Source organism: Herpailurus yagouaroundi, unplaced genomic scaffold (assembly GCF_014898765.1).
Source record: "Herpailurus yagouaroundi ecotype Mexico unplaced genomic scaffold, PumYag 187, whole genome shotgun sequence".
Classification (NCBI taxonomy): domain Eukaryota; kingdom Metazoa; phylum Chordata; class Mammalia; order Carnivora; family Felidae; genus Herpailurus; species Herpailurus yagouaroundi.
Genome location: NW_024412418.1, coordinates 17,243,795 through 17,258,697, shown reverse-complemented (window position 1 = coordinate 17,258,697; position 14,903 = coordinate 17,243,795). Strand labels below are relative to the sequence as shown.

General features: G+C 40.2%; 1 protein-coding gene across 2 annotated transcripts in view; it reads left to right on the top strand.

Annotated features, from left to right (window-relative positions):
• The first annotated feature begins 23 nt into the window (after positions 1-23).
• PDHX (pyruvate dehydrogenase complex component X) overlaps positions 24-14,903 on the top strand; it is a 73,728-nt gene continuing 58,848 nt past the window's right edge. Inside the window, exon 1 of one of the 2 annotated variants that reach the window (XM_040495466.1) lies at positions 24-264. In XM_040495466.1, coding sequence (XP_040351400.1) covers positions 105-264 — 160 coding nt within the window. In that variant the 5' untranslated portion in view covers positions 24-104. The remainder of the gene's footprint in view (positions 265-14,903) is intronic. The other variant, XM_040495467.1, reaches the window with a different exon arrangement.

The following is a 14,903-nucleotide window of genomic DNA, read 5'->3' as shown; positions in this document are numbered from 1 at the left end:
GAGCCAGGGGGTGTGGCCAACGTGACAAGAGGCGGGGCCTGGGAGGGTCTTGATGACTGGGCGATCAGGCGGTGCTGCGGGCAGCCCGCGACAAGGCCGGGAAGATGGCGGCCTCCTGGAGGCTGGGCTGTGACCCTCGGGTGCTACGCTACCTCTTGGGCTCCGGCGGCTGCCGAAGACTGGGGCTGGTGAGGGGCGCTTCCGGATGGTCTTTCGGTTGCGGAGCTAGTTGGAGATGGCTTCACAGCACGCAGTGGCTGCGGGGTGAGTGGTCGGGGCTCGCTCAGCTTCTCCGTGTAGCTGAGTAATGGGCCTGGGTCAGGGGCTTTTGGATTCAAGGCCCATCTGGGTGTGGAAGTGCCCGCGGCTCCCGGTTCCTAAGGCCTTTTCTCGGGGAGAGGTCCGCTGACTTGGCCTAGTGCATGCATGCCGCGAAGGGTTTTTCTTGGGAGTTGGGAGAACTTGACTCCATTCCTGGGCCCCTGGTTAGTGTGGCTTCTCTGTGACCTTGCCTTGGAATTTGGGTTATTTGTGACGCGCGGAGAGAGGTCCTAAACGCCTTTCTTTCAAGCCACTTCCCAGTCTCAGGTTCCCCTAAAGCTGTCATGGTGTCGAAGCTTGCTGAGATTCAAAAGCCACTGGTAGCCATTCTTATTCATTCTCTTGGCCCCTCTCTATTGGGAGATCTTTTCTTCCAAGCCTCTCGGGTTGCCCCGCGCGACGATAAGCAAGAGACTTAATTTGTAAATACCTATGACATCACAGACATAGGTCGAGAAGAATGTTTTAAGCAAAACATGCGCTTGAAAGAGTGGAATATTAGGAGGGGAATCATACCAAGAAGTTATTACAGAAAGTAGGCATTAAGTAATGACATTAACAGAATTAACATAATTCTTTTAGTATTTAACAGGAGGTAATATAGTATGCTGGGCATTATTTTTCTTTACATGAGGGTGGGGGGATATGGCTAACATTTTTTGAGTGTGCTGTATTACCTGCCAATCATCTGGCACTTCACAGTCTGAATTTTGATATAAAAAATTAGGGGTAGTAGGCATTGCTTACATATTCTGAGCTACCTGAGACTCAGAAAAAAAAAAAGTTACACAGAGTCACACGGTAAGATGAGTACACTGAGATTTTAAGCTTTGGTAATGGGAACAATTTATTTCAGTTTCTTCAGTTGAATATTTCATAAAATACCTCTTGGTGTAGTGGGTTTTTTTTAACTGTGTATAGAATTCCCTGTTTTCCCTTTCTCCATTTTGTGAAATATTGAACTTTCCTGTAGCTCCCAGATATTCTGTCTGGGATGGAGCTCAAGTTTTGATATTTTATGGTGGTGTTTGCTGGGCTACACTTTAAGACTCACTACCTTAGAAAATCATGACATAGTAAAAGCTCAGTGTTGCAAACAATTGAGGAAGGTATCCTTTTGTTTTCTTTCAAATTTTTATTTAAATTCTAGTTAGTTAATATAAAGTGTAAAACTGGTTTCAGGCATAGAATTTCATGATTTATCACTTATATGTAATACCCAGTGCTCCTCATAACAAGTGTCCTCCTTGATGCCCATCACCCGTTTTGCTCATCCCCCACCCTCCTCCCTCCATCAATCCTCAGTTTGTTCTGTATAGTTAAGAGTCTTTTATGATATGCTTCCCTCTCTCCCTTTTTTTTCTTCCCATGTGTTCATCTGTTTTGATTCTTAAATTCCACATGAATGAAATCTTACGGTATTTGTCTTTCTCTGACTGACTCATTTCGCTTAACATAATACTCTCTCGCTCTATCCATGTTGTTGCAAATGGCAAGATTTTATTCTTTTTGAGGGCCGAGTAATATTTCAGTGTGTGTGTGTGTGTGTGTGTGTGTGTGTGTGTGTGTGTGTGTGTACACTTTATCCATTCATCAGTTGATGGACATTTGGGCTCTTTCCATAATTTGGCTATTGCTGATAATGCTGTGATAAACATAAGGGTGCATATGCCCCTCCAGATCTGTATTTTTGTATCCTTTCGGTAAATACTTAGTAGTGCAGTTGCTGGATTGTGGGGTAGTTCTATTTTTAACTTTTTGAGGAAACTCCATACTGTTTCTTAACCTTGTTTGGAAAACATTCTTTTTGTTTGTTTGTTTTTTAATGTTTATTTATTTATTTTTGAGAGAGAGAGATAAAGAGCAAGGTTGGGTCAAGAGAGAGGGAGACAGAATCCCAAGCAGGCTGTGTGCTGTCAGCACAGAGTCTGATGCGGGGCTTGAACTCACAAACTGTGAGATCATGACTTGAGCCGAAACCAAGAATTAGACGTTTAACCGACTGAGCCAACCAGGCGCCCCGGAAAACAGATTCTTTAGAGAATCTTTGAATGCTTTAGACTCTCTACAGAAAAAGGAACATAGGTGGTTACAGACAGAAAGGTGCATGCAGTTTCAGGGGTTTTCTTTAGAACCAGTTTAAGGACTTCTGCCTCTGGAAACTCACTTAGGCAGTCCTTATCTGATGCATCATGACATTTTTTTTTAAATTTTTTTTAACATTTATTTATTTTTGAGACAGAAAGAGAGAGAGCGTGAACAGGGGAGGGTCAGAGAAAGAGGGAGACACAGAATCTGAAACAGGCTCCAGGCTCTGAGCTGTCACCACAGAGCCCGACGCCGGGCTCGAACCCACGGACCTCGAGATCATGCATGACCTGAGCCGAAGTCGGACGCTTGACCGACCGAGCCACCCAGGCGCCCCAGATGCATCATGACATTTTACGTACTCCCCTGCACACCATGAACAACTTGGCTCACTCGGCCTGGACATCATCTGTAAGAGGGAGATCACTATATCTCATGGAAGCTAAGTTTCCCAGCTCCTCCCTCCTTCATGTATAAGGACTCTGGTGATTATATTGGGCCCCCAGGATTCTTTCCCCATCTCAACATGAGCTGTTTAACAACCTTAATTCCTTCTTCAAGCTTAATGCTCCCTTGCCATGTAACAATGTATTCGCAGGTTCTGGATGTTAGGATGTGGGACATCTTGGAGGAGTGGGGGGTGGGAGGCAGGGTTGTTATTCTGCCTACCTCAGTAGCTGACAGTGTTGTTGGGTAGCTTTAAGTTATTTGGAAATCTTTTTTTTTTTTTATTTTCTAATATACGGAGCTAAAATTTGTCTCGTAACTTTCCACATACAGGTTTTTGTCGTGGTAAATACAGGTGGTGGTCCTTGAACTATTTATTTTACAAAGCATGAATTACATGGTGTTGGCTTGTTTTTCTCTGAGCTTGTTAGAAATTGTAATTTCATAAAACTAAACAGCTATTTGGTAACCTATAGACTATAGGAATTAAGTACACTTACTGAATAATTTCTCTTTTCATACATCTAATCCAGGATCTTCAACTCTGTCCATGGGAGTCATACTTGGAGTATTGGTTTCCTTAAATGGTGTTTGTTGGCAGCATTTTTATGAGCAATGACATGTGTCCCATGCTTAGTGCCATCTATGAATTAGGAAGTGGACCCTCATCAGCCACCATACCACATCTGCCAGCATCATGATCTTGCACTTCCAGCCTCCAGAACTGTGAGAAATAAATGTTGTTTATAAGCCATCCACCTCAGGTATTTTATGACAGCTGTCCAAATGGACTAACACACTGGGCAATGAGGTCACTAACTCGGAGCACATGTTCACAAGAAAGGTACACGATTGAACAAAATTGGGTCTCTTCCAGCAAGAAAGGAGTCGGGGAAGTGGGTTTGAGAAGAACAAGTAGCACTGAGAGCTTACTATGTACCATGCACCCTTCTCAGCACTTTACATGACTTAATTCACTTAATACTCTCAGTGGCTAATGCTGTGCTCTGGTGATAGAACTCCCAATTTCAACCCGGCTCTGCCTGACACCAGAACCTGTTTCCTTAACCACAGTCTACTTCAGTGTCAGGTGGTGGCCTGGCCGTAGCCATCAACAGAACAATGTCAGCATGCTGAAGCTGTGTTCACCATGTTTATATTCTGTGTGAACACCTCCACTTTTTTTTTTTTTTTTAAGTGAAGTGAGAGCTATTTTAGTAATATCTACATTGTGAAATAGTATTTCAGTGATAGTCATGATATCATTTTTTTAGAACAGTTTAACAGTTACAATTCTAGACTGACTGTATAAAGGGTGGCAGAACCCTTTAAGAGTTAGAGTATATGTTAATGTCCTCCTATCTGCAAGTTTCTAATTGATATACAGTTGCCCCTGGAACAACATGGAGGTTAGAAGCATTGACCCCTCCCAACAACGCAGTGGACAATCCATGTATAATTTTGATTGCCCCAAAACTTAAGTACTAATAGCCTGCTGTTGACCAGAAGCCTTACCAATAACATAAACAGTCAATGAATGCATATTTTGTGTGTTATACGTATCATCAACTGTATTCTTATATACATAACTTTTTCTTAAATGTTTTGGTACTTCTAGGCTATGTGGTTTGTGAGTTCTTTCAAATTGTTGCAGATCTCCAAAAATTTTCCCAATATATTTATTTTTTAAAAATCTGCATGTAAGTGGACCTGTAAATTTCAAACTCATGTGTTCACGGGTCAACTGTCCTCCTGAGTGTGCCTAATTGTTAATGTCTTGACCTTCATTTGCCTTTTGCAGCCAATGTGTAAATCCCCAAACTTAGGCATGTGTCCATTTTTTTTGCTAGACTCTTAAGTAATGATTTCTTTTTGTCCTGTTCCAAGATTGCAAAATAAATGGATTTAGGTAGAATTTTAATTTTATAATTTAATAGCAAGAAGACCAGTATTGCAAGCTGAAACCTCTTCTGTCGTGTTCAGTTTCTCCCACTCAGAGGAAGTATTTCCATAGCCATAGAGTACCTACAATTCTGGCCAGCTTCCTTAGAGATGCACCATTGGATACTAAGTATATGAAAGAATTAGCAGATTCTGTAAACAAAATGGAGGGAATGGTGATTATTTTATTTTATTTTATTTTATTTTATTTTATTATTTTTGTACTCGGTAAGCAGTACATTTACTATAGCTAGTGATCTTCTCAATACTTTGCTGCAATCAACGGCTTTCTTGTATTACATGAAAAATTTTAGGGAAGAATTAAGGTTGGCACATTTCAGGAGAACTTCCTTGGGATTGTACTAGTGCTAGGTTTTAGGGGAGACACAAGTCTGTTTGAAAACTGATAAAAGTTATACCACTTCTTCAGAAAAATGTGTACGTGCAAAATTTTCTATGTAGTTTCAGGAAACTTGTGGATCTCCCTGTAATTTATCTATAAACACCAGTTAGTCTCCAGCCTATTTCCATAAAATGTCTGTCATTTCCTACAGAAAATAGTGCTATTTTGCAAGGATATTTACCATATCTGAGAACAAGAAGTGAATGTTTTTGTGTAGGGGTTCCCATTATAAGTAAATGGCTAGCGAATACATTTATATAAAGCCAGTTATTTGGAAATCTTGGTTCGAACTATTTCTTCAAATAGAGTGACCTCTTCTGTGGGTTGAAATTTTTCTAATTACTTAAATGCTATTCTCCTAAATCTTCTGTAGAGTCCTGCAGGGAATAGATGGCACTGTAAAAATGGGTAATTTGAGGAGAGTTTACTAGGTGACTACTTCTTGTGAATTCCGGGCGTAGAGGTGGTGCTGTGCTGCGGGGCTATTTAGAGCAAGGTGCTGAGTGGCATCGTGAAGAGGCATGGGAAGGGGGCAGTTGCTAGAGCTGGAAAGGAGGGAGCCTGGGGGGAGGATCCTGTGATGGAGGTGTGTCCTTCAGTTGAAGGATCTAACCAGCTCAGGTGGCTACACGGGGAGGGAGCTGGGGAAGTAAATACCTTGACCACCCCCCGTCTCCGCTCTCCCTTCATCTCCTGCTTCTACTGCCCTGTGGCTGAACCCCTGTGGGTTCAAGGCACAAGGAAGCGTGTTGTTGAGGCACACACAGTGGTCTGGGGAAAGTCGAGGGGTAGATTTAGAAGGGCAGACAGGAGATCTCTCCCATCCCCTCCTGCCTCACACTCTTCAGTCCTCTCACTTTGTACTTTAGGTGAGCACTGAAATACCAAGTACTGTATTGTTTATAAATATGGTGGCTCTCATGCTAAGAGAGGGGAAAAGAGCAAGTATAAGTTCTCTGGATTGTGTCCTGAGGCCAGTGCCTTGCACAAGAGTAAGCACAGGGTCTGTGTAACTGACCTGATGTTTAATGGGATTTCTCTGTATACGTTTGAACAACTGGATAGGAATAGAGTCTATATAGCTTATAAGGCTCTTTGGGCGCTTTATACAGGTAGAAAGATTTTGTTTTTGGAGCTGTGGCATCTAATTTTGATTTTTGTTATTTCACTTGTATCACAATTAGAGTCATCCCTGACTCCTTTCGTATGGCACATCTAGTCTGTCAGAAATTTCTCTTGGCTCTACCTTTGAGATGTAATCTGACCACTCCTCACCAACTAGCATGGTCTAAGCTACCATGATCTCTGCTCTAGATTATTGCGAGTGTCCCAGTAGGTATCCCTAGCATTACCCTTGGCCCAGTACACTGTTCTCCATGCAGCTTTCACAGTGCTTTTAAATTATAAATTAGATCATACCAGTTCTCTGCTGCAAACCCTCCAAGGCTTCTTATTAAACTCAGTCTGAGATCTGAAGTTCTGACTGTGGTTTACAAGGCCCCCTATGGTAGGATCCCTCCGCTCCCTGACTTCAGCGGACCGCATACTTCCTCACTTTCTCACTCCACTCCCATGCGCTGGCTTTCTCTGTGTGTTTGGAACATAGCAACAAGCATACTCTCTGCTCATTCTTTGTGCTTGCTGTTTCCTCTGTTTAGAAGGCTCTTCCATCAGATATTTGCATGGCTTCTTCCATTCAGCTCTGCTCATTTTATCAAAGGAGGCCTCCGACCAACTGATAAAATAGTTCTTCCACTGTCACTGTATTCCCTTACCTGCCTTTCTTTTCTTATTTCTTATCACCACCAGACACATCATGTTTATTTTCTGTCTCCCCTCTTTAGAATGAAAACTCCATGAAAGCAGGAATTTTTGTCTGTTTTCACTTTTGATATCTCCAGCCCCTAGAAGAACACCTAATGCTTGGTAGGCTCTGAATAAATATTTGTTGAATAAACAAGTGAATGAACAAACAGGTGTCCTTGTCTTTCTCCTTTCTTCACTCCACTCCTCTGCCATGAAATGATCTTCCAGAAATGCCTCCCATTTCTCTCTACCACTGTTAGAATGAAGGCCAGACATTTGAAGATTTAATGGAAGGTCCTAGGTGCCTTTTCAGTCTCTCAGGCCAAGCGGTCTCAGTGAGTAAAGGAGAACAGGTAACACATTCATGGGTAGCTTTTTTGGTACTTGAAGCCCCTCTATTTTTAAAAAAAAATTTTTTTTTTCAACGTTTATTTATTTTTTGGGACAGAGAGAGACAGGGCATGAATGGGGGAGGGGCAGAGAGAGAGGGAGACACAGAATCAGAAACAGGCTCCAGGCTCTGAGCCATCAGCCCAGAGCCTGACGCGGGGCTCGAACTCACGGACCGTGAGATCGTGACCTGGCTGAAGTCGGACGCTTAACTGACTGCGCCACCCAGGCGCCCTGAAGCCCCTCTATTTTAATTTTTCTGCAAGGTTTATAGTTGCGACCCTGTCAAAGCAACTGTGCAGTGTTATTTTTTTCTGTAAATTGCAGATTTGTGAAGGTCCGCTGTTTATGTGGAACTGCAAACAAGTTCAGTTTTTAGTTGTGGTATTTGTCTTGCTCAAAAATTCTTTCATAGTTTTCCATTGCAATTTAAATAATGTCAAACTCATTAACGAGCTATTCAAGTTAAGCTATAATAGTGCTGTAACATACGGTTTTAACTTACATGCCCACTTTTTATGTTCATTCTATTCCACTCTCCAGGCACTCTGAACTGTAATTCCCACCTCCTTCTATGGATGTGATGCTCTCCTCACCTGGAATGTCTGCTCATTTTCTCACTTTGTTTTTTTTACCTAGCACAAAGTTTTTAAATTTAAAAAAAAAATTGTAGTAAAATATACATAAAATTCACCATGTTAATTATTTTTATGTGTTCAGTTTCATGGCATTAAATACGTCCACATTGTTGTGCAACCATCGCCACAGTCTTTAGCTCTAGAATTTTTTTCATCTTCCCAAACTGAAACCCTGTGTCCCCTAAACAAAATCTCCCCTTTCCTTTCTTTCCCCAGCCTCAGGTGACCACCTTCTTTCTATCACTATGAATGTGCCTGTTCAGAGTATCTCATGCAACTGGAATCCTACATCGTTTGTCTTTTTGTATCTAGCTAATAGCATAGTGGCTTCAGGTTTCATCTGTCCTGTTGCCTGTATTCCAATTTCATTCTTTTTTTAAGGTTGATCATATTTCATTGTAGTTCTATAGCACATTTTGTTTATCCATTCATCTGTCGATGTACATTTGGGTTGTTTTCACCTTTTGGCTGCTGCGAATATTGCTCCTGTGAATATGGGTGTACAATATCTGTTCCAGCCCCTGCTCTCCGTTCTTTTGGGTGTATACCCAAACATAGGAGGCCTGGAGAAAATGGTAATACTTCTGTTTAATTTTTTGAGGAATCCTATGGGTTTCCATAACAGCTGCGCTATTTTACTTTCTCCCCAACAGTGCACAAGGATTCTAATTTCTCCACATCTTGCTAACACTTGTTTTCTGCGGGTTTTATTTGTTAGGATGGGGTTTTTGTTTGTTTGTTTGGTTGGTTGGTTGGTTTTGTTTTTGATTTTTTTGATAATAGCCATAGCAGGTTTTTTTTTCCTTTCTTGATCAGCCCAAGTCTCAGCTTTCATTGCTCTTTAGTACTCTTACAGCATTTTTATCTACTACCCTCTAGTACTTGTGTATATATCTTGACTTCCCATTTAAACTGTAATCCTTTGGAGGTCAAGATTCTGGTCTTATATTGGTCTAGGACTAGCATAATGGGAGCTCAGGAGGCATTTACTGAGAGCCTGATTTGCTCCTTAGCTTTGGTAGTGAATGTTACGACAGCACCACTGAAGATCGAACATTTGCTGATGATTTTTAAAAAATGGTCATTTATTTATTTTGAGAGAGAGAGCACAATCCGGGGAGAGGGGCAGAGAAAAGGAGAGAGACAATCCCAAGCAAGCTCTGCACTGTCAGCACAGAGCTGGACACGGGGGTCAAACCCACAAACCATGAGATCGTGACCTGAGCAGAGATCAAGAGCTTAACCGACTGAGCCACCCAGGTGCCCCCACGTTTACTATTGATTTTAATGAGAATTTGGTTTTCAAACGTACACTACAGTTAAAATAGAGATCAAGAGCTAGTGTATTGTAGCTGTGAGAATGAGGCCAGGTTAGGTGAAGGAGAGAGTAGAAAGGAAACCTTCGTGTTTAGGGTTGAGATGTGAAAGGAACAGTGAATCTATTTTTCCATTACTTGAGGAAGGAATTGTAATGCACGATATGGTAATACATATAGCCAACTCCGGATGTGTGCGAGTTCACCCTCTTAACCGTTTCTGTGCTACCTGTCACTAATAATTAGCTAACGTTTTTGAGACTGACTGGCTGTTTGACAGCCCCACCCCCACCCATGAAGACTTTGCAAAGTGTTAACCTTATTTAGTCCTTACAAACTGTTCTACAGAAGAGGCAACTGAGGCACAGAAGGAGGAGGTGACTTGTAAGTGGTGGATCTATACTAAACCTAGGCGGTTTGGTTCCAGCGCCTGTGCTCTAAATCACTATGGTATGCTGCTGCCGCTTGTTAGGATTTTTATAAAATTAACTAAACATGTTTATTAAATAATAAAATATTTACTTTAACACAGTAATACATGCATGTAGTTTAAACAGTCAGATAGTACTGAAAGGTTATGACAATGCAGCAGATCTCCCCATCTCTCCCTGCTTTCCCAGTCTTCTTTCTTATAAGCAATAGGTTTTGTCTCTTAACTTTGTTCCAGCGTTTGTTCGTCTCCCTATTTCTGTTTTACATATTATCTGTGGATGAGTGCTGGTCAGTGCCATCCCCTAGGTTTTCCCTCTCTTGTTCCTCCAGTGTAGTGACTTTGCAATTCTTGGTTAAATCCGCACTCAGTGTTTACACTGAATACATCTTGAGATTGTCCTGTATTGTCCCAAATTATCGTTGTTACCTTTCTTACTGTTGGCTTTTCCTGTATTGTTGCCTTGAAATTTTTTCTTTAGTTTTCTCTGATAACTATTGCTGATTCATCCCGCAGTATCTAATAGCTTCTCAGCACAGCTTGCTGTATTGTCAGTCACATCAGATTACCTGCTAATTTCTTTATACACTTCCTGTCTACCCCCACATGTGTAAGTTGATCCTTCATTCTAAAGGTCTTCTCTTCTGCCTTCTCCAGAGAAACAGTCTCCAGTGTCCCAGTCTTCTGTTGAATGGGGATGGGTTGTTACCCAGCACTGGACTGCAGAAGGGGATCCAGTTAGCATTCAGATAGCATTCCCCAGTTCCAAAGGTCCTCGTACAGCTGGTTCCTGGGCGTTGGGGCAATTCTGTTGCATGAACGGGTGATTATCTCAGCTTTCCCCACTGCTGGCTTAGGATTCAGCTTACCGGAATCTCTTTGGACAATAGTTACTCATCTCTTTACTTTTCTGCCTCCAAATTTGTGCGCTGTTACTCCTCCTTTTTGCCCTGTCCTTGTGGGGTTTATCTAAAAATAACCAAACAAAAGTACTTTTTTTGTTTGTTTGTTTTGTTTTCTCAGTGTTAGATAAGTTTTGGGCACAGAGTGAAATTGGGTAAACTTACTAGAGAAAACTATTAAAATGTAGATTATAAGAAACAAATAAAAAGCACGTATATACCATCACCAGCCAGAGAACCACTGGTGCCATTTTGGAGCACATCCTTCAGTCCGTGTGTGTACAAGCAAAGCAGGTGGGAAGTGGATGATGCCGCATATACTGTTTGTGGGCCATCTTTTACCACGGCAGGACCTGTAAATGCCATTTTCACAAACTATTACGCATACATTTTCTGTTGTCCATTGACATTTTCAATTTATTCTTACACTGGTACTACACCTAAATCACTGTTTGAGTAAAGAAGACTTCTACGACAAGTACTCATTTTTTTTTTTTTTTTTTTAATTTTTTTTTTAACGTTTATTATTTTTGGGACAGAGAGAGACAGAGCATGAACGGGGGAGGGGCAGAGAGAGAGGGAGACACAGAATCGGAAACAGGCTCCAGGCTCCGAGCCATCAGCCCAGAGCCCGATGCGGGGCTCGAACTCACGGACCGCGAGATCGTGACCTGGCTGAAGTCGGACGCCCAACCGACTGCGCCACCCAGGCGCCCCCGACAAGTACTCATTTTTAAGAAAATTTGCTTTAGTTACTTCATTCTGTGTTATCTCATCCAGCCTGCAGGTGGCACAATTGTTTTATTTTTAACAGAAATTCTAAAGGTTAATTATATGTAATGAGCTCTTGCATTGGAAAGAGAGGTGCTTAAATGAGCAACATCTCTTCCTATTAGAGAAGAAGCAAATTAGTGTTAAGAACAGGGAGGCACACTAAGAAAGTATTGAATTATTTATTTCTTCATTTGGTCTATCTTCACGATTTTTTGTGTATTTGCATAATAGTCCCTTAAATGGACCAGAGCCTGATGCTCAAGCAATATTCATATGTAAACTGCTGAATTTCCTTAATTTCTTTCATCAGAGTGATAGGGCTTAGATCTGCTTCATATTAACCACAAAGCAATCTGTTCTGCTTTTATATTTTAAGAGTTTGCATGTATTATTACTTTTTTTTTTTAATCTGGAGATCTTTTAGAGTTGATGTATATATCATCAATTTAAAGCTTTGATATAATTACTGAAGTATGAATGTTTTGTTCTTAGGATAAAAGAAGTTCTTTAGGGAACCAGAAGTAGAAGTAGATTAGTGTACCTTATTTGAAGTTGAAGACAATTATTCTGCAGAAAGATTGAAAGACCAGATTTGAAGAAATATAGGAATTACTTAGAGAAACTGCTGTAAAATTCAGTGATTGATAGATTGCTGTGTGCCTGATAACGACATGGAAGGCAGCAATATACTAAACAAAAAAGGTTGATTGTGTCATTCTATTAAAGAAAACAAAAGATTAGAATAGTTCTAGTGAGGGGCACCTGGGTGGCTCAGTCGGTTAAGCGTCTGACTTCGGCTCAGGTCATGATCTCGTGGTTCGTGGGCTCGAGCCGCGTCGGGCTCTGTGCTGACGGCTCAGAGCCTGGAGCCTGCTTTAGATTCTGTCTCCCCCTCTCTTGGCCCCTCCCATGCTCACTCTCTGTCTCTCAATAATAAATAAACATTAAAAAAAATAGTTCTAGTGATTTTTGAGGCTCCACTTTTTAAAATCATTATGTTTTAAATATAAACTGGAAATGTACATTGCCACGATCCTCTTTTTTTTAATTACAGAAGGACTTCACAAACCATTAGCTATAATTTGTTAGTTTGATACAAAGGAATAAAATGCTAACACTAAAATGACTACCAGAGAGTTAAACTCTAACTAAAATTTGTGTGTATTTTTGAGTATTAATTGAAATAACTGGTAGGACCAGTGGAGAATAAAACACGTTTCCTTTATTCTTATTCATAGTTGTGCCCAGTTATTAGGAAATGTAATTGGTTCTCATTTCGAGGCCTCCTCCGTTCGACAGGAAAAAGGTAGAACAGACTGCTTACTGGAATGGAAAGAGAAACTATATTTAATTTCTAATGAAAGTAAAAATATTAGGTATAGGCCAAAATTCCAAGAAGTCTAGAAAAGCCCATACTATCTGAATAGAATTGATGACACCCATAAAGGGCAGGTATTAATTATGTGCAGCCTGTCAGTCAAAGATGATATGATTGCATACTTGCTTCATCACTGGAAAAATACATATGGAAAAGGTATGTATAATGTTCCAGTCGAAAGAGGATACACTAGAATGAAATACGTACCATTATTAGTAAATTAATGTTTATGTTTTGATGTAATTTTCTGGCATGAGAATCTGAGGGTATATTGGCTAGATTAATCAGAAAATACATTGCACATTTTACTTTCTTTAGTAAGCTGGTGTAATCAATCAAGAGATAGTACCAAATATGAGACATGTCCAAAATGTCTTTCTTTGTCTTTTATCACCTTCACTTCAGAGCAAAGGTAGTGATCTATTATAGAATTGTTATATTTTATTGTCATTATTCAGAGAAGCATCCTTCATCCTTGAAGGGTGGCTGTATGAGGAATGATTATGTTCTTTTTATTTTTAAAATATGAAAATTTTTGAGTTCTTGATGTGGTAATTTGGAAAATAATACTTAATAAATACAAAAGTTTCGTAATATAGTCCTTAACATCAGGAATAATGGAAATGTGAAGGTCTCGTAGGTGAGAGATTATGATAGGAGTTAGAATCATAAAATAAATATGAATTGTAACATGGTAACTAGAACAAAGGTATAAAAATATTGAAGTGAGATTTTGTTTTGGAAGACTTGATTTAGGGTTTGTCATAAATTAGAATCTGGACGTAGCATCACTGAAGTCCATTTATATTGCTGCTCTGAAGTGGAATCTATTTGCTATAAATTTAATATATATGTGATTATGAATCATTCTGTCTCATAACACCAGCCTTCTTCTTGATGGAAGCAATGTATTAGGACTTTTTTTTTAAGCTGTGTTTTTCAAGAAGAGGCTGACCTCTTATCGTCATGCTATTAGAAGGTAATTTTTTTTTTTTCAACCCCCCTTTGTCACTATGAACTTAAAAAAATTAAATGCTGAGGCTTGGACTTGCTTAACTTTGTGAAGACAAATGTTTTTGTTTTCTAAATCAAGCCATGAAAAATATGCAAAAGGCATACACAACATAATATAGGGAATTAGAAAGCTCATTTTATTGTTTCCAAATGTGGTTAGTTTGTCGAGCGTTGAGCACTTTTTAAGAATTCTTCCAATTAAGCATAGGCTTGTTAAGGGTTCGGGTGTCGAGGTGCATCACTAATGTTCAGTTTGCCTGTGTGTGTTGTGCTTTCCCTAAATGCACTTCCCCGAATTCTAATTTACTTCAGAATCTAGTACTCTGATGTTTATAGACAACAGTGCACCGGGGTTGTACATAGTAGTTTGCTTTCTTTTCTACCCATTCAGTATCTTAATGTGCCTTTTTTAGTCCATGAGGACTTATTTCACTACAGAAAAAATGCAAAGATTTTTGTAAGCTGTGTTACATTCATGGTTTGCATTTCAACTAAACCTAGCTTGGAAGTTAAATGAAACCGTTTTTCAGTGAAAGTTCTCGAAAGACATAATGCACAGGAGTTGATGGCTTGTGTTTGTTCACCAGTCTCTTCTGAGATAACTGTGTTTTAACAATAAATCAGGTGTTAATAAGAAATAAGTGACTTAGGGGCGCCTGGGTGGCGCAGTCGGTTAAGCGTCCGACTTCAGCCAGGTCACGATCTCGCGGTCCGTGAGTTCGAGCCCCGCGTCGGGCTCTGGGCTGATGGCTCAGAGCCTGGAGCCTGTTTCCAATTCTGTGTCTCCCTCTCTCTCTGCCCCTCGCCCGTTCATGCTCTGTCTTTCTCTGTCCCAAAAATAAATAAACGTTGGAAAAATAAATAAATAAAAAATAAAAGATTATTAATAAGTGACTTAATAAGTCAATTATTAATAAATAATAAATGAGGATTTATCAGGAGTTAGGAAAGTCATTGTGGCTATTTTTACTCCGTTATTTTCAAGATACAATGCACTTAATGATTACTTGTTTTCTGCTATATTCAGAATATTCATTGTCGGTACGAAAAGTGGT